Here is a 19,255-nt window from a genome sequence, read left to right on the forward strand (position 1 = left end):
AAGAAAGTCACGAATGTGTCATGTCCCAAAAAACTCTTAGCCCTTGGAGAGGGTGCCTACGTAAGATCCAGTTGCTCAGCATAAAGCATTCTGAGGCTCGGTCCCGAGGTGCGCGTGCTGGAGAGGACGGGGGGTGGTGAAGACTAGCTCGTCTTCCTTCTCTTCTTTGTCCATCCCAGCGGCTCAGGGCTGAGTCTGCAGGACAGCGGGTCAAGTCTTCTCCAAGGAAGAACAGACCGTGGGGGTGGGTGTAGGATCCCTCTCCAAACATCAAAACTCTCCAATGGGACGTCCTGCCTGTGTCCTCAAGCTGATCCACTGGTGAAAAAGGCCTCAGAGGGAGGCAGAAGTCCGGAGACACGTCAGGAGGTGGCTCAGGCTGCCAAGCCCCAGCCAGGGCCTCAGGCCTCCCCAAAGGAAGACTCGCCTCCACCGGAGCCCTAAGCTGCAGGGGTCTGCAGGCTTCCCACCTGGCACACCTGGTGTCAAACAGCAGATCTGGGACCACCTGCACATTCCAACTCTGAGATGGACCCTGACCCTGCATTTTCAAGAGCCTCGCAAAGCCGGTGATCAGAATTTTTTCAAACTTCAGTTTCCTGCGAACAGGTCTGCGGAGCCCTTAGGCTTCAAATACCTGAACGGAGGCTGGCATTACTGGGGTCTGGAGGTCACGTCCCATCCACAGTGGGGGCGATCCCACCCCAGGGAATGCAATGGACAGATCCCCTTCAACAACCTTCCCTCTGCCAGGGAGGCCACGTCTAACTCTGAACGACTAAGAGGCCCCAGTGTGGGCACTGGCCCCTGGCCTTTTTAAAAACAGGGGGTCTTAACATTTTTCACGCCATGGACTCCATTGACAGTTTAACAAAGCCTACAGATCCCTTCTCAGGATAATGCATTAGGTAAATAAAGGAAAACACACAAGACTACAAAGGAAAATGATTGCACTGAAATAGTTATCAAAATATTTTGAGATACAGTGTTTTATGGGCTTCTTTATTAACACACTGAGCAGTAAGACTTACTGGCTGGTCTGACAATAACCTTAATTTCTAAGTAGTGATGAGTATAAATGCTGTTTCAAGTCATCTGCAACAGTGGTGAGAGAGAACAAAAATATGCCTGACTGCTACCGGTAACAAGGGAGCTGCTAATGATACTGTGGTTGGTTGCCTTCTTTCAAGATTGAAGGAAGTGCCACTTTAATTTAAAAGTTGGTGAAAATCAAAGTGCGCTTCTTTTCCATGAGTTCTATCCAGGTTAAGAAGGTGATTCTAATGCATGTCCAAGGTTAAGGGCTACTCCTTTAGTGCCTCCCATCTAGCACCCTCTTTAAAAGATGCATCTCAAAGGACTCCTTCAAGTTCTTTTAAAAAAAAAAAAAAAAGATGAAGAAAATGTAAAGTAACAGAAAACAGAAACAAAGTTGTCCCCCGCCGTGCAGAAAAAGTCACTTCCCCAGGCAACTGCCAGGCCATTGGATGGGAAAACAGCCTGGCATCCCCCTGGGCCTCAGATGGGTTTCTAAAGCCCTTGGTCCTGGCCTCTTTCCTGCTGTCAGCAATTATGCTTTCCCTCACCCCAACAATCCCCACAAAGTTCACCACAGTGAGGGCTGAAAAGGGGGCTTGTGGAATTGTTAAACCTTCCAAGTTGAACCATTTGTGCTAATGAGCTTGAAAAAAGCCTTAATGTTTCCATCGTGGAAAAACACACGCTCTGACCTCGTTCTGCTCACAAGTGGCCTCATCTTATTTTGCTTCATCTTCGTGTGATGGCAGGGGACACAGGAAGCTACAGCTCTAAGGGGGAGGCCGTGGGCCGTGGTCTAGGGAGAGTGGTCTGGGCACACCTAGGTTTTCTGCCCCAGACACCCTGGAGCCACCCATCATCATGATGGCCCCAGCGCTGCCTGCCGAGGTGCCGGTGCCAAGGAATCCGCCCCCATCACCAGGTCTGCTCCAGCTCTCCAAGCCGAGACCCCGGCCACGGGCTACAAAAGGGACACACTACCCCTACAGTGAGCCCCCAGGTCCACTTCCTTCTCAACACTCCTTGCTGGGTAAGTCATTTAACATCACTGGGCTGCAGTTTCCTCATCTGAAAAATGGGAATGACAAACCCAAACCAATTATGTTGTTAGGAAGATTAACAGCGATACGTGTGTCCACATATCATGGCCTGGACCAGACCTTCAGTTACTATTAGTGACCTTCCCATCTGCCCCTTTTGTAAAGTAGTGTACGGTAGAAGAAGGCTAGGCTTTGGAGTAAGACACACCTATTTCCAGGTCCTAACTCTGCCACTTACTAGCTGTACAACCTTGGCAAGTCACTCTGTGCTTCCTCATCTTTAAAGCAGGGCTGGTACCCCCTGTTTTAGGTGGGTTTGGTTAGAGTTAAGGAAAATCACTTCTATGAAATGGTCCACAGTACCTGGCACATAGTAGATGCTCGATGAATATTAGTTCTCTTCCCTTTCTCTCACCCTCCAAATCCTAGCAATGCTATCGGGGAGGGGAACAGCTCCGCCAAGGCAGGCACCGAGCATGACTTTGATTTAGCCTCTCTGCAGGGCGTGTGTTCTCCCTGGAGAAGGAGGTCCCTGCAGACATCATGGGGAAAAAACAGGACCCCAAAGCAAAGGGAAAAGCAAAAGGCTACTGGGAGGGGGGTGGGAGGCTGACCGTAAGGCCTGCTTCTTGCAGGGCCTGAGAGGGATGGAGTCTGTTGGTCCCTGGCCACTTTTTTTTTCTTTTTTTTTGCGGTACGCGGGCCTCTCACTGTTGTGGCCTCTCCCGTTACGGAGCACAGGCTCCGGATGCGCAGGCTCAGCGGCCATGGCTCACGGGCCCAGCCGCTCCGCGGCATGTGGGATCTTCCCGGACCGGGTCATGAACCCGTGTGCCCTGCATCGGCAGGCAGACTCTCAACCACTGTGCCACCAGGGAAGCCCGGCCCCCGGCCACTCTGAGCCACCAGGGACCCACTGGCCTGGGGAGCAGGCCTCCTCAGTCTGTGAGGCAAGATGTTTTTCCACCCTGACTGCTACTCACCAGGCAGTGGGCTCTCTCTGCTTTTGGTACCTCCTTCCTCTTCTGGGAGGCCATGAATTATGAGACTATGGAAAATTCAGACTGTGGCTGTATTTTCCACACCACATCATTGAAATGTGTCAGTGGCCAAACTTCAGACATAGGTGTCTGCCACCCACTTAAAATGCTCCTCCTCGGTGGTTTAGAACGTTCCCCTTCAGGGGCACGGGTCTCATACCTGACCAGTGGTGAGAGCAGAAGAAATCGGGTGAGAGATTCCACAGTTTCCTAACGCTGAGAGCCTCTCCCAGTGACCCCCAAGGAGCTCTGCCATTCTTGGGAGGGAAAGAGCCCTGAGTTTATGGCCATGCAGTGGTCCTTTTGTGATTCTGATTCTTCATTTTGAACATTTGGTGGGGGGTGTTCAATGACTCTTGGTATAAATGACAGGAATGGAACCAGGTGGCGGAAGGTTGGCAATAACTTCTTCAAAACCACCTCAAGTTATGGCTGCAAACTTCCATGACTTTTTCTATCAGAAATATATCTTTTTATTGAAAAGGCCAGTTTATATCTGGTTTCAGAGGAATAGGAACCCATTTTACCATTCAACCATCTACCATGACTTTGGGAATTTAACTTCTCTAAACTCCAGTGTCCTCATCTGTAAAATAATACCTACTTCCGGGACATCCCTGGTGGCACAGCGGTTAAGAATCCGCCTGCCAATGCAGGGACTGCGGGCTCGATTCCTGGTCCGGGAAGATTCCACATGCCATGGAGCAACTAAGCCCGTACTCCACGACTACTGAGCCTGCGCTCTAGAGTCCACGAGCCACAACTGCTGAGCCCACGTGCTGCAACTACTGAAGCCCACACACTCTAGGGCCTGTGTGCCACAACTACTGAGCCCGTGTGCTGCAACAAAGACCCAACGCAGTCAAAAAAAAAAAAAAAAAAAAACCCTACTTCTCAGTTTTATAAAAATTAGAAAATAAAAGATGTAAAGATACCTGGTGTACAGCCCAGCAAACAGCAGGTGCTCAATAATGTAGATGAACGGATGAAGGCAAGAAAAACACAAAGAGGACCATTTTTTCGAGCAAATAAAACTCATCTACGTATTTGTAGCTCTTTGCTGGATCTTGTCTTCAAGGACTGCTGCTTCTGTTTATAGTCCCCAGCTTACTCCTTGGTCATACAGCTTTCATCTGTAAAATTTGTTCATTCACCTACTAAGTGCCGATCCCGTGTTGATACAGAAGTAAACAGGACAAAGCCCCTGCCTTCCCAGGGCTCACAGTCTTCTAGCTACTCTCCTGGCCACCACTTCATCGACTTCGGATGCTGCTCCCTGAACCTGAGAAGCCCCTTCCCCAACAGTCATCACCATCTTCTCAGCATTAGGCAGACCGTCTCTCCGGTTACTAATCGTATTAGATATCACGGAAACGGTGACACCAAGGCCCTGCTTCCCCAGCAGGAAACTCCGTCATCGATGGCTGCTTGAAGTGCTACGTCATCTCAAGTTCTGAAGCTCTATCTGGGCTCAGTAGGAAATAACTGCAATTGATTAGCCGTGTCTGCTATGGGTGTGGCCGTGGGGAGGATGACAGTGTATGTTTTCAACCCTGGTCTACAGGAACCCAAAGGACCCTGGGAATCCTGCCATTTATAATTCTGTGACTCAGTGAAACCTTGCTTTACTTACCTTTGGCACAAGGCCTGTCTTCACACAACAGCTGTTTCATCTGTTTGGTCTAGCACCTTAGCCAGTATCACCTGAGAAAGTGTCTCAGTTACTGGGTTTCAAGGGACAGCAAACTTACAACAAAATAAATACATGTACTAATGTATCACCCTCATATTTGGTAAATCACTGCTCCTAGAGGCCCAGGAAATTAGCTCAGAAAGGAGAATCTATTTGTATTGAACATCTATTAAGTGCCAGACACTTTCCATACATTGTCTCTTCCTTCTGAAACACCCTTAGGGCAGTCACTAACTCCTCCTCTCATGGGGCAGGAACCAGTACTCAGAGCAGTAGGGGAAGCTGCCCAGGGAGCAGGGATCCCAACCTGTGGCACTTCAGACTCCTAATCCCACTGCTCTGTGTTCCCATAAAATGTACCCACATGTCTTGTTTATTCTTCCTCTTCCAGGAGGTGGAGGTGAAAAGTGAAACTGACAGTGGGTCTAGACTGAGCGATGAGATCTGGGCAAACGTTTAGATGACTCAATCCTCATCCATCATTTTTCCTACAGTCTGCTGGGCATAGGACCAAGAGAAGACATTCCTGCCTGATTTGGGAGACCAGCTCAGCTCACCAGCTTTGGGGCATACTGTGAATTCCCTGAGAGCATTAAATACATACCTCTGCATCCCAAACCTTCATCCTGACCCAGTTCCCTTCCACTGGCTCTGCCTCTGACCCCAGGGCCCCTGTCCTCTGGTCCTCCTCCCAGGAAGCCCTCCAGACCACCACAAAACCCTCTCCCTGGAGGCCCGAGCCCCCACCAGAGCCCCCAGGAGTCTGCAGTGCCCTGAAGGAAAGTGGGAGCCCCCCGAAGCCTCAGGGATTCTTTCAGGAGACATGGTGCCGGAATCTCACCAAGGAGGGTGTGGATGGGCAGGAGATTCCTAACAATCAGGGAAACCACATCTTTGGATCCTAGAAATGAATTTCCAAGGATGCAGCCTGAGCCTGCCTACACCCAGCCGAGGACAGGGGGAAGTTTTCAGCATGTTGGTTAGAGGGGGGCATGAGTTAGTGTTTACTTACACCTCTGGTTAGTGGTGTCAGGTACCCCTCAAAGACACCCCCTGAGATGATGGCTGCCATACTGCAGAGGCTACTGGTGGGACCAGTGTTGGGAAGGCACTGCCTTGACCTAGGGCAGCAGAGCCCAGGGACTTTTGTACAGCCCTTCAGCTTACGTTGGGCCCTTGGGTTCCCTAGTGCCTACAGTCACGGAAACCAAGAGGTAGCAAAACATCCCCATCTCATGCTCCACTGGTGGGAATGTACAATGGTGTAGCTGCTGTGTAAGAGTATGGCAGTGCCTCGAAAAATTAAAAACAGAATTACAATATGATCCAGCAATTCCATTCTGGGTATATACCCCAAAGAACTGAAATCAGGGATTCAAAGAGAGATGTGTACACCCATGTTCATCGCAGTATGATTCACAACAGCCAAGAGATGGAAGCAACCCAAGTGTCTGCTGACAGACGAATGAAAATACACACAATGGAATATTGTTCAGCAAAAAAGGAAGGAAATTCTGACACATGCTACAATATGAAAGAACCTTGAGGACATTATGCTAAGTGAAATAAGCCAGTCACAAGAGGACAAATACAGTATGATTCCATTCATATGAAGTATGTAGAATAGTCAGATTCATAGAGACACAAAGTAGAAGGTTGGTTGCCGGGGGGAGGGAGGAACGGGAAGTTATCATTTAATGCGTACAGTGTCTTAGTTCTGCAAGGTGAAAAGAGTTCTGGAGACCGGCTGTACTACAATGTGAATAACACTTACTACTGAACCATATGCATAAAAATGGTTAGGATGGTAAATTTTATGTTATTTATTTTTTACCACAATTTTTTAAATGTTCCATTAAGAACATGGGTTTTCTTCCCTGGTGGCACAGTGGTTGAGAGTCCTCCTGCTGATGCAGGGGACACGGGTTCGTGCCCCGATCCAGGAAGATCCCACATGCCGCGTAGCGGCTGGGCCCGTGAGCCATGGCCGCTGAGCCTGCGCATCCGGAGCCTGTGCTCTGCAACGGGAGAGGCCACAACAGTGAGAGGCCCGCGTTATCGCAAAAAAAAAAAAAGAACATGGGTTTTAAAGGTTTGGCAATGGATAAGACCTAAGTAATTTGTTTGTTTTTTTTCTCTTAGAACTGGCTTTCCACCTAGCTCTGCTGTTTAACTTCTCTGAGCCTCAGTTACTTCATCTATAAAATGGGATCAAGAGTGTATGTGCCCTGCATGGTTGTTGTGTGGATTATGTGAAGGGAAGCTGGCCAGATCCCAAGCACAGCACCTGGCACACAGCAGGGGCCCCATCAATGGCAGCTCTTATGTTCATCATCGTCTATTACTATTACTGTCATTATGATCATTGATTATCACTGAGTACTGGATGATATATCACAGCACTGATGAGCTGGTCTGATCGGTTACCAGGATTTACCCTGAAAAGGAGAAACAGGTGGCTTTGGAGAGAGGGTGGCTAATCTGATCACTTTCTGAGTCTCAGTGACCAAACGAGGGAATGTTGTGGTCCTTGATGTTATTTTTAAAATAAAATGATATGGACTCACAAGCTCTGTGAGTTTTTCAGAACTATGCCAAAGATCAAGGACGGGCAGAGCTGCAGATCTTACAGTCAGGCTGAAAAGGCCCCAGGCTGGTCTAGAAGGATCCCCAGGCCCTAATAGCCAGGGACAGCCACCCACTTGGCTCTTCAGTCCCTGACATGCTCGGGCTACTCACAAGCCACAGAAATAGGCTTGTCCTGCAGCGCCAGCCTAATGAGATTTCAAGTTCAATCACTGTCGTTTATTTGACCTGCCTACTGGCACCAAGCAGAAGCAGTGTGTTCCACCTCTAAGTAACAGTTTCCAGACTCCAAGCCCTGAAACCAGGCTTTTTGCAGGGCACAGACGACTCAGTATTGAGTTTCAGCAGGATTAAACAAAATCCCGTCCCCACCAACATCTCTGCCATCCAAACCACGTCTTCTTGGCTCTTTATCCCGGGGATTGCGTGGACCCTCCCTATACTATACGGAGGCAGGGTATGTTCCTAACTCAGCATGTATTTCCAACTCCTTGGCTGGGCTCTCAAAACCCTTCCTGATCTAATTCCTGCCTCTCCCCAGCCTCATCTGCTACTCCTCCAAGCACACCTCCACCTCTGGCATTCTAAACTATGTAGTGTTCCTCAGACATGTTCCAGTTCCACCAGCCTCCTTGACTGTAAACAAAGAATGCTTCTGCAAGGAATGCCCTTCCACCTCACAACTGAGAATTCCCCGACACCGTTCAAAACACAGCTCAACTGCCACCTCTTCCAGTGAGCCTGCCAAAATGTGTGAAGGGTCTGAGACTTCACTTCCAAGGGGACAAGTGAGCCTTCCACAGTTTCATGGTTGCCAGCAGAGAAGTCAGACTCCTGGGTCAGAGACAAAGGGCTTCATTGCTGACCGCACAGAAGCAGCATGAGCTTCATGTCTGTGACAGTCCCCCTCACCCCCAAGTCCCAGGGGGCAACATGGAGGGGCCCAGGTGGATCCAGTGTGTGCAGGGGGTGTGCATCACAGCTGACGAATGTCAAGCTTAGAGCACCCAAATCTCATATAATGGACTGCAAGCAAACCTTCCCTCTGCCAAGGAGGGAGAGCTGTCTCTGTCTTCCAAGGCTGCTTGCTGTACAAACATCCTGGAAAAGATAGTCTGAAACCAAAGGGCAATTAGTGCCTCTGCTTATACAATGTGCGGAAACTCCAGAAACCAAGGATTGTTTCCTGACAGAATCTTCCCTGGCTGCCTCAGCTAGCACTCACACAATGCTCCCACCATGCTCTGTCCACCACTGCCTTAGGAAACGCGTAGGAATCCATGTTGTAATGACCTGTTTACTTTTCTGTTCCACCGCTAGCCTGCGTCCTCTCTGCTGTTAGGGACCATCTTTTACATTTATCTGCCAGACACACATTAAGTGCTCAGTGAATGTGCAAATAAATGGATGAGTTGAATAATTAACACGGGGAATTCTGACAGCCATGGTTTGGGGGTAATCAAATAATGATATAACAACAAAGAGCTGACATTTACTGACTGCTTATTCTCGCGTCCTAGGCGCTGTCTGGTATTTTTTTACCTGGATTGTTTTATTTTATCCTCATGAAACACTATATGGAAGGGACTCTGATGAATCCACTTTACATGTGGGGAAACTAAGGCTCAGAGCAGCTAAGGGATTTCACCAGTCACACAGCTAATGGCAGCAGAGTTGCACTCTGAGCCAGCTCTCCTTGGGCCCAAGCCTTACCCATCCCGCTAAAGTGCTGCTCCTCTCAGAGGGCATCTAAGCTTTGGGGTGTTTGTGAAAGTGGCCAAAGAAGGAAGGAGGGAGTGCCTGTCTTTTTCTGTCTACAGGGGTGGCAGCCGTAGCCTGCATGTCACCATCACCTACTCCCCGGTGTGACTTGCAGCCCCTCAGCCATCACGGTGGACACGGAACGCACAGATAGCTCCTGCTGGAACCTCACACCTTCCTAATCTGTCCCACACTGGGCCAGATGGTATTTGGCCTTGGGAACAGCCTGGAATGCAAAACTGACCCTTCTCCCTGAAGAAGAGAGGAAGGGATGAGAGAAATTTGTGGACCACTCTCTTGTTTGCTAACAACTTACAATTCTCAAACAGCCATTCCCCTTGACCTTACTAATAATCAAAGAAATAGAAACAAAAAGAAAATACAGGTGGTCACCCACTATAACACTCACTGTAGGTGAGGGAGGGTTGGTGAAATTATCTCAGAAATTGCTGCTAGAAGCAAAAATAGTACAACCTTCGGGAGGAAAATTAGGCAACATCTTTCAAAATCTTAGATAGGCACACCCTTTGACACAGCAATTTAATTTCCAGGTTTTACACAAAGAAACACTGGCAGTATTGTTGAAAAATATAGATAGATGTCTATAGCAAAATTGTAAATAGTTCAAACGCTCTTCTTAAAACACTCAAAACATACAGAGTTCTACGAAGGAAAAGTCTCTGCAAAGTTCAATTCTTCCAGAGATATCTACTAGTAATGATTTTGTGTATATTTTGCCAAGCTTTTTTTTTTTTTTTTTTGCGGCACGCGAGCCTCTCACTGCCGTGGCCCCTCCCATTGCAGAGCACAGGCTCCGGACGCGCAGGCTCAGCGGCCATGGCTCAGGGCCCAGCTGCTCCGTGGCATGTGGGATCTTCCCGGACCGGGGCACGAACCCGCATCCCCTGCATCGGCAGGCGGACTCTCAACCACTGCGCCATTAGGGAAGCCCCTACGATTGCTTTTTATTCACTTAACATTTTATTGAAGACATCCTTTTATACCAACTTATATGAAACCTGTATGAAACTGGTTTATCAACTTCACAGTATTTTGATTTTGCCTGTGGAATCACGCATTCCTTCCTTAAAGATATTTAGGTTGAGGAGAGTACAATTTAATATAGCCAGGTTATAGCTCAAAAAAAAAAACCACCTCCTACTCCTTAAAAACTGCTCACCCACAACAACTTTATTTATTTGGGGATTGCTTATCCGCTTCTCAGAATGATCCAGAGCTCTTCAATTTTTCCTATAATGTTTTCCTACTGGATTAAGGCATGAAGGCCTTATACTTGGCCAGAAATGACAAAACCAATGCAAAATATAAATCTAGAAACACAAATGGACCCAAGTGTCTGGTTATAGGACTGTGGAACTGTACATTCACACGAGACTCTGCCAATCACTCTTAGAACCACAAGTATGTTGTTTTCTATAGAAACCAAGATACGTCCTGCCAACCTGGCCCCATCCTGGAACTTGTCAGCACCTGACCATCACCTATGCTTCTTATCATTCATTAGGCCCATCCTTCCTTCTATTTGTATCCCCAACACCCAAACCAGACACTTCTGACTCGTGAGGACAAGAAGTGCGGGGTGAGTCAGGCTTGAGGCTGGGAACACAGAGTTTCTAGCAAAATGCATTGCTCAAGAGGGCGAGGCCGAGCTCTAGAGAACTTAGCCCAAGGCCACAAACATCAGTGGGAAGAGGCCCCTGGAGTCCTCAAACACAGCCTCAGCTTCCAGGGAAATTCCACTCTTTTTTTGCAGTAGGTTGATGGGTACCAGGGAAGAAGCCAGTTAGAACCCAGTGTTAATTACTTGTCAATACTAATGAGCCTGATACAAAGAGCTTTTATAAACCTTGCCTTACAAGACTCTCAGCCAATTTTGTGAACCGGGGATTATTAGCTTCACTGGATAAAGAAAGAAACTGAATCACAGAGAGCTTGTGAGGGTGAGGACAGCGTTGAACCCAGGTGGGCCTCGCATCTTGTTCAGCCCTCATTCTGCCTCCAGACTGACCGACAGTGAAGGTCTGCATGTTCTGGGACTTGGGCCACACGCCCCAGCCCGCTAGTACACCCCCAGCAGGACTCCCCAGGACCGCTACCACACCCCCAGCAGGACTCCCCAGGAGGCTGGGCCTTTGGGAACTGACTGACATTCTCTAAGAAACCCCATGCCGTCCGCCAATGCACTTCTGTTAAACTAAACCCCAGTGACTCCTCAGCATGGTGCCCTCTGCAAGTCCATGAAATTGACAAGGGTGACTCCAGCCTCAGAAATCAGGGCAGAGGGAGCAGACGAAGCTGACACCCCACCTGCATTTACTCTGTGATGAATGAACAAGCTGGGGACAAGGAGAACCCGAGGACTAACAGGGGAAGAGGCCATTCAACACGCTTTCTCTGCCCACTCTCTTACTGGGTCTCTCTGGGCTTTGAAGCAACAGGATGTTTGCTGCTCAATGCAAAACAAACAAACAAATCTTGAAGAAGTTCAGCCACAGCTTACCATCCCTCTTCCCCCAGACTTGAACACAAATAACACAAAGCATCCTCGCAGCAGAGAAGACACTGAGTTCACACTGGTGGAGAATTCCATGGTCATTGTCCACAGTCCGTTGTCTGCCCTGACCATTCTCTTGGACAAGGAAGTTGCGGGGTTACTCGAATCACGACTATCTGGGTGATTTGGGGAGTGAAATTTGTCCGCCTAGGCCCTCAGAAGTCTCCTGCAATATCTTGGAGTTGGTTGTATGTGATTGAACCTGTAGGTTCAAATAAGGTATGTTCGGCTGGAGAAACAGACCTGCTCTTTTATATCATATTCTAATGTAAAAACAGAAAAGACAACAAATGCACAACATGCTAAGCTCTGTTGCTCTGAGCTGTGTTTTAATGAGAGGACGCGTCCCTTCAAAATGGTGCCTTGGCTAATTGGGCCAGATCCTTCACATTTGGGGACATGGTTATAAACAAAAGCCTTGCATGTGTGCATAATGGCTTGTCTGCTCTCTAGCTTCCAACAAGCCACGTTCCTCCTAACCCTTGAGCAAAAGTAGCACAGCACCGGTCAGCCCACCCAGTGGCCCATGAAGGGGAGAGGCGGAGGGCTCCACACAAAAGCCTCACAGAAAGACGTCAGCCCACATCACCATCGCCGGTGCGCTCAGGTGAAATAAGACATCGTGTCCTTTTCCCCTTTCGCATGTGAGAGTAAAAACAGACCTATGCCTTGCACGTACTGTGTTAGGTTTTCTAGACGGGCCTATAGTGTTACTGTCTGTGACTTTCCATGGGCCTCCTTGGGTTACCATACATATGAATACACATCCCAGCATTTGAAGGAAGGAAAATATGGGGTGCTTGGTGAATATTTTTAATTGAATTCATCTGGGAGTTTTAAATCCTGAAAATTTAGCTCCTATTTATAGTAGCTTAAGGTTGGAACAGCATATGATTTTTGTCCAAGCCTCCCTTTTCCATTTAAGAGAATGTCTCATTGGCACATAACGCATTTTCCAGAGCCAACTGTGAAAATCATTAAATTGCCAAACTGTGGAATGGGACAGTGGTGATGACATTCGGTTGTTCTCATGCCTTTGAAGGCAATCTAGTCTTTACGGCTTCCCACTCATAAAAAGGAGCTCCACGTCTCTTTATGCTTGAGTCCCAGCTCAGTTATGTTGGGACAATGGTAACCCAGGAACCAAAGAGGATTCGAATGGAAGGATTCTGTGGGCATCTGAAACCAGACCTTGCTTCTCTGACTGCTGGCAAGGCGTCTGACAACAAGCAAGCCTCTGTAGTGAGGTAACACACCACCGTTCCTGCCATATGACCTCCCTTTCACAAGTGCCTTGCAAAGTCTCCAGGCTGTTCTCTAAAGACCCATGGGATTCACCAGGCACTGGCTGGTCAAGCATCAGATGCCCCAGGTCACCCTTCTAGCCAATCAAATTGGAGCTCATTCTCATAAAGAAACTTGCTGAGTTAAATTCCAAGGGCCTGAGCAGGAATCTGGAAAAACTCAGTGAGGCTCTACCTTCTGGATTCCTTGGATATGTCTCTCCCTGTCACCCTCTTGCATTCTCAGGACCATTGTACACAGGGGTTCATGATCAATGTATGCACCTACATCTGCAGGCGTGGGGATTCTGCGCCTCCCAGCTGAGCCTGGAACATGGACACACAGGCCATGCAGACTCAGGAAAAATGGCACAAACTCAGAGGCTGCAGCACACAAGTGCAGGCAGCTGCTCCCTGAGCTGCGCACGCTCTTGGCATCTTTGAGGTGTGGTCTCTCAGTCACCCACCACTCTCAGAGCCTTGGTTCTCTCTGCCACAAGGCTCAAAGCCTGACACAGCTGCCTCACTCAGAGGGCAGAGCAGGGAGTATGGGATGTGCACCTGGGCCTCCAGCAGGTACAGAGGCGCCCATAGCAGTACTGTTGCCCTCTGGGCTCTGGGAAGTTCTCCAGAGCAAAACTATACTATCATGCAATCATATACCTTTTTTTTCTTGAACACAAAAGCTTTCTTTTTGTAGTCCACAGCCCTGAAAGTTGTGTTTCCCCTGCCCTTTCACAGAGACTTAAATCTGGAATATTCTAAAGCTTTTCCCTCTTGGTACCATCTGTCTGTCTGGGTTTTTTTCTATTTTTCTATTTTTTTCTTCTGTGTCTCTCTCTCTCCCCACCTTCAAAAAGCTGGTCTCTCCTCCCTCCTGACCTTAGTCAATCCTATCTTTGTTTCACAGGCTTCTGTACTTTCAGAGTTGGGAGAGATGGTGAAAATCATTGCCTCATTCAAAGATGAGGGAAATGAGGTGACCTAGTTTATATGTGACAAACTCATGCTTCCAGCCTCTGCCACTAAGTCTCTCTTCATTTCACCAAATGGCTTGCCCTCCATCAGCTCCCAGGTCCCTTGAATGGGGGGTCATCACCACCACACAAAGCTGACTGGACTCCCCCACCCTGCAGTAAATGTCTGAGCGCTGTGCCAAAACAAGCAAAAGGAACCCATCCAGTCAGCAGAGGGAAGGAAATAATAAAGACCAGAGAGGAAATAAATAAAATAGAGATTAAAAAAACAATAGAAAAAAAATCAATAAAACCAAGAGCTAGTTCTTTGAAAGGGTAAACAAAATCGACACACCTCTGGCCAGGCTCACTAAGAACAAAAAAGAGAGGACCCAAATAAACAAAATAAGAAATGAAAGAGGAGACATAACAACCAATGCCACAGAAATACAAAAAGCCATAAGAGAATACTATGAACAGTTATATGCCAACAAATTCGACAATCTAGAAGAAATGGACAAGTTTCTAGAAACATACAGCCCACCAAAATTGAATCAAGAAATAGATAATTTGAATAGACCAATCACTAGAGATTAAATAGAATCTGTAATTTTAAAACTTCCTACAAACAAAAGTCCCAGACCAGATGGCTTCACAGGTGAATTCTACCAAATATACAGAAAAGAATTTCTACCAATCTTTCTCAAACTCTTATAAAAAACTGAAGAGGAGGGAACACTCCCAAAGACATTCTATGAAGCCACTATCAACCTGATACCAGAACCAGACAAAGACACCACCAAAAAAGAAAATTACAGGCCAGTATCTTTGATGAATATAGATGCAAAAATTCTCAACAAAATATTAGCAAACTGAATCAAACAACACATAAAAAAGATCATAGACCATGACCAAGTGGATTCACCCTAAGCTCACAAGGATGGTTCAACATACGCAAATCAGCACCACATAAACAAAAGAAAAGACAAAACCCCAATGATCATCTCAATAGATGCAGAAAAAGCATGTGACAAAATTCAATGTCCATTCATAATAAAAACTCTTACTAAAGTGGGCATAGAGGGAACATATCTCAACATTATAAATGCTATTTATGACAAACCCACAGCCAATATAATACTTAACGGTAAAAAGCTGAAAGCCTTCCTGCTAAAATCTGGAACAAGACAAGGATGCCCACTCTTACCTCTTCTATTCAACATAGTATTGGAAGTCCTAGCCAGCCACAGCAATCGATGAGAAAAAGAAATAAAAGATATCCAAACTGGAAGGGAAGAGGTAAAACTGTCATTTTATGCAGATCACATGATTCTATATATTGAAAACCCTAAAGACTCCACACAAAAACTACTAGAACTGATAAACGAATTCAGTGAGATAGCAGGATACAAGATTAACATACAGAAATCGGTTGCATTTCTTTACACTAACAATGAAATATCAGAAAGAGAAGTAAAAAAAAACAGACCCTTTTAAAATTGCATCAGAAAAATAAATTACTTAGGAATAAACCTGACCAAGGAGGTGAAAGACTTATATGCTGAGAACTATAAAACACTGATAAAGGAAATTAAAGATTGTTCAAAGAAATGGAAAGCTATCCCATGCTCTTGGATTGGAAGAATTAATATTGTTAAAATGGCCATACTACCCAAAGCAATCTACAGATTTAATGTAATCCCTATCAAATTACCCATGACATTTTTCACATAACTAGAACAAATAATCCTAAAATTTATATGGAACCATAAAAGACCCAGAATTGCCAAAGCAATCCTGAGGAAAAAGAACAAAGCTGGAGGCATAACCCTCTCAGACTTCAGACAATACTACAAAGCTACACTAATCAGCTCGGTGCTTTGTGACCGCCTGGAGGGGTGGGATGGGGAGGGTGGGAGGGAGGGAGATGCATGAGGGAAGGGATGTGGGAACAGATGTATATGTATGACTGATTCACTTTGTTATAAAGCAGAAACTAATAAAAAAAAAAAAAGCTACACTAATCAAAACAGCATGGTATTGGCACCAAAACAGACATATGGATCAATGGAATGGAATAGAGAGCCCAGAAATAAACCCATACACCTATGGTCAATTAATCTTCAACAAAGGAGGCAAGAATATACAATGGAGAAAAGACAGTCTCTTCAGCAAGTGGTGTTGGGAAAGTTGGAGAGCCTCATGTAAATCAATGAAGTTAGAACACACGCTCTCACCATACACAAAAATAAACTCGAAATGGCTTAAAGACTTAAATATAAGACATGACACCATAAAACTCCTAGAAGAGAATATAGGCAAAACATTCTCTGACATAAATCGTACCAATGTTTTCTTAGGTCAGTCTCCCAAGGCAATAGAAATAAAAGCAAAAATAAACAAATGGGACCTAATCAAACTCATAAGCTTTTGCACAGCAAAGGAAACCATACACAAAATGAAAAGACAACCTACAGACTGGGAGAAAATATCTGCAAAAGATTCAACCAACAAGGGCTTAATTTCCAAAATATACAAACAGCTCATATAACTCAATAACAAAAAAACAAACAACCCAATTAAAAAATGTGCAGAAGACCTAAATAGAAGACCTATGTCTCCAAAGAAGACATACAGATGGCCAAGAGGTACATGAAAAGATGCTCAACATTGCTAATTATTAGAGAAATGCAAATCAAAACTACAATGAGGTACCACCTCACACCAGTCAGGACGGCCATCATTAAAAAGTCTACAAATGACAAATGCTGGAGAGGGTGTGGAGAAAAGGGGACCTTCTTACACTGTTGGTGGGAATGTAAATTGGTACAGCCACTATGGAGAACAGTGTGGAGGTTCCTTAAAAAACTAAAAATAGAACTACCATATGACCCAGCAATCCCACTCCTGGGCAAATACCTGGAGAAAACTAAAATTCAAAAAGATGCATGCACCTCAATGTTCACAGCAGCATTATTTACAATAACCAAGACATGGAAGCAATCTAAATGTCCATCGACAGATGAATGGATAACGAAGGTGTGGTACGTATACGTAGGAACACTACTCAGCCATAAAAAAGAATTAAATAATGCCATTTGCAGCAACATAGATGCAACTAGAGATTATCACACTAAGTGAAGTAAGTCAGAAAGAGAAAGACAAATACCATATGATATCACTTACATGTGGAATCTAAAATATGATGCAAATGAACCTATTTACGAAACACACTCACAGACATAGAAAGTAAACTTATGGTTACCAAGGGGGAAAAGGGTTGGGAGAGGAATAAATTAGGAGTGTGGGGTTAGCAGATACAAACTAATATATATAAAATAGATAAACAACAAGGTCCTACTATATAGCACAGGGAACTACATTCAATATCCTGTAATAAACCATAATGAAAAGAATATGAAAAAGCATATATATATATATATATATATACATACAACTGAATCACGTTGCTGTACAACAGAAACTAACACAACATTGTAAATCAATTATACTTCAATAAAAATAAATGAGTAAATAAATATTAAAAAAAAAAGGACCCATCGACTACCAACCACAGCAACACCACCTAACAATTATGGGTACACTGCTTCTTTTCCTGTGATAAGGCCACAAGGGGTGAGGGAATATCCTGGATCCCCTAAGAAGGCTGGGGATGCACTCTACACCTCAGAGAAGAACGTGCAGTGGGAAGTTTGCATAAGGTGCCTGGGCACAGAGAGGCTGGCCCCCGCAGGCCCCATAGAGCAGGCACTTTTTACAATGCACCATGTCACATGGCAGTTGCCTTGTCCACTCCTCACCCGGCCTCTGCATCTGAAACCAGCACCTCTTTGCAAAGATAGGGTGCAGCTGAGTCACCTCTCATCTGGGAGTCTGGACACCAGTGACTCGGCCTGGGTCATCCCCCAACCTATGCCAGGCCTTTCTTCTGTGAAATGATGTCTCTCTCAATGTTCAGAATCTATAATTCTCTAAGAAGCAGCCCACCTTTGGACTGAGCAACAGGCCACTGAGTAGCGGGTGCAATCACAAGGGGCCCAGCATGAAGCCTGGAGCAGGAGGACACCTTTCCAATGAGCCACTGGTTTCCACTTAAGGTTTTCTTGCTCTCAAACTGCCAGACCAGGGCTGGGATCGTAAATGACGTGGGTCATGCCAGAGGTTCTAGGGTATTTTCAGGTCGGATGCACCAGGTCTTGTTACCAGGGACCCTGACCAATGCACCCGATACTTCAGTGTTCCCCTTCCAAGGCTGAGCCTCAGCCATGCAAATGACAACTGAATTGAATGTGTCCTGCCATTTCTGAGGCAAAGTGCATATGGAGGCAGAGCCTGTTACCAGACTGTGGCTGTCTGGCCAGAAATGTAGGCATTGGGGAATCTTGGCAGAAACGAAACAGGAGAGGTGCAGGGGAGCCAGCTCCCTCCCGCACCCACTCTGAAGTCTGGGTCAGCTTTGGCAGGCTCAGCAAAGGAGTGTGTGCCTCGGGTGCGAGCACGGGGAAGATGACCACTCACGTGGCTCCTTTTGCCTTCTTCATCGCCCATTGACGTAATGACCGTCTCTGAAAAGACCATCTGTCCAGTCTGGTTGTTGGTGATCTATAGGAGAACAAGTACAGTGAATGTGAAATAAGAGGAATTCTGGACAAATCCCACAGGTTGTTTTTTTGTTTTACTGTTTTCTATTTTCTGAAGCAGAAGCACCTGTCAAAGTAGACAGAATGCCCACTCCCTCCCCTCTTCTTAAATGCATTTTATTTTTTTTAATTTTCTTTATTTTTTTGGCTGCCTCGGGTCTTAGTTGCAGCATGTGGGATCTTTCGTTGCGGCACACGGGCTTCTCTCTAGTTGTGGCGTGTGGGTTTTCTCTCTAGTTGTGGCACGTGTGGGCTCTGTAGTTTGCAGCACACGGGCTCTCTCATTGAGGCGCGCAAGCTCAGTAGTTGTAGCACGCGGGCTTAGTTGCCCCGCAGCATGTGGGATCTTAGTTCCCCAATCAGGGATTGAACCCGCATCCCCTGCATTGGAAGGCAGATTCTTTACCACTGGACCACCAGGGGAGTCCTGTCCCCCTCTTTCTGAGCTCCACAAGCAGCGTCCGATGGTGCAGCGATAAGAGATGTAACAGAGCCTACAGCATGGGGCTGCTAGGACGAGGGCCGAGGAGGTCTGTGTAAAGCACACAGCACACAGCCCGTCACCTCGCAAATATTCAGCACTAGCTATGTTTATCATTCTTGGGGCTCATTTACTTGAAAC

At 46.4% G+C, this 19,255-nt stretch overlaps 1 protein-coding gene across 1 annotated transcript in view; it reads right to left on the minus strand.

Moving 5' to 3' along the window:
* DKK3 (dickkopf WNT signaling pathway inhibitor 3) overlaps positions 1–19,255 on the minus strand; it is a 48,025-nt gene that overhangs the window by 19,780 nt on the left and 8,990 nt on the right. The window contains exon 4 of the mRNA XM_082628633.1: positions 18,512–18,595. Coding sequence (XP_082484759.1) covers positions 18,512–18,595 — 84 coding nt within the window. The remainder of the gene's footprint in view (positions 1–18,511; positions 18,596–19,255) is intronic.

The sequence above is a fragment of the Mesoplodon mirus genome, assembly GCF_964341445.2.
Source record: "Mesoplodon mirus genome assembly, chromosome: 7".
NCBI lineage: Eukaryota > Metazoa > Chordata > Mammalia > Artiodactyla > Ziphiidae > Mesoplodon > Mesoplodon mirus.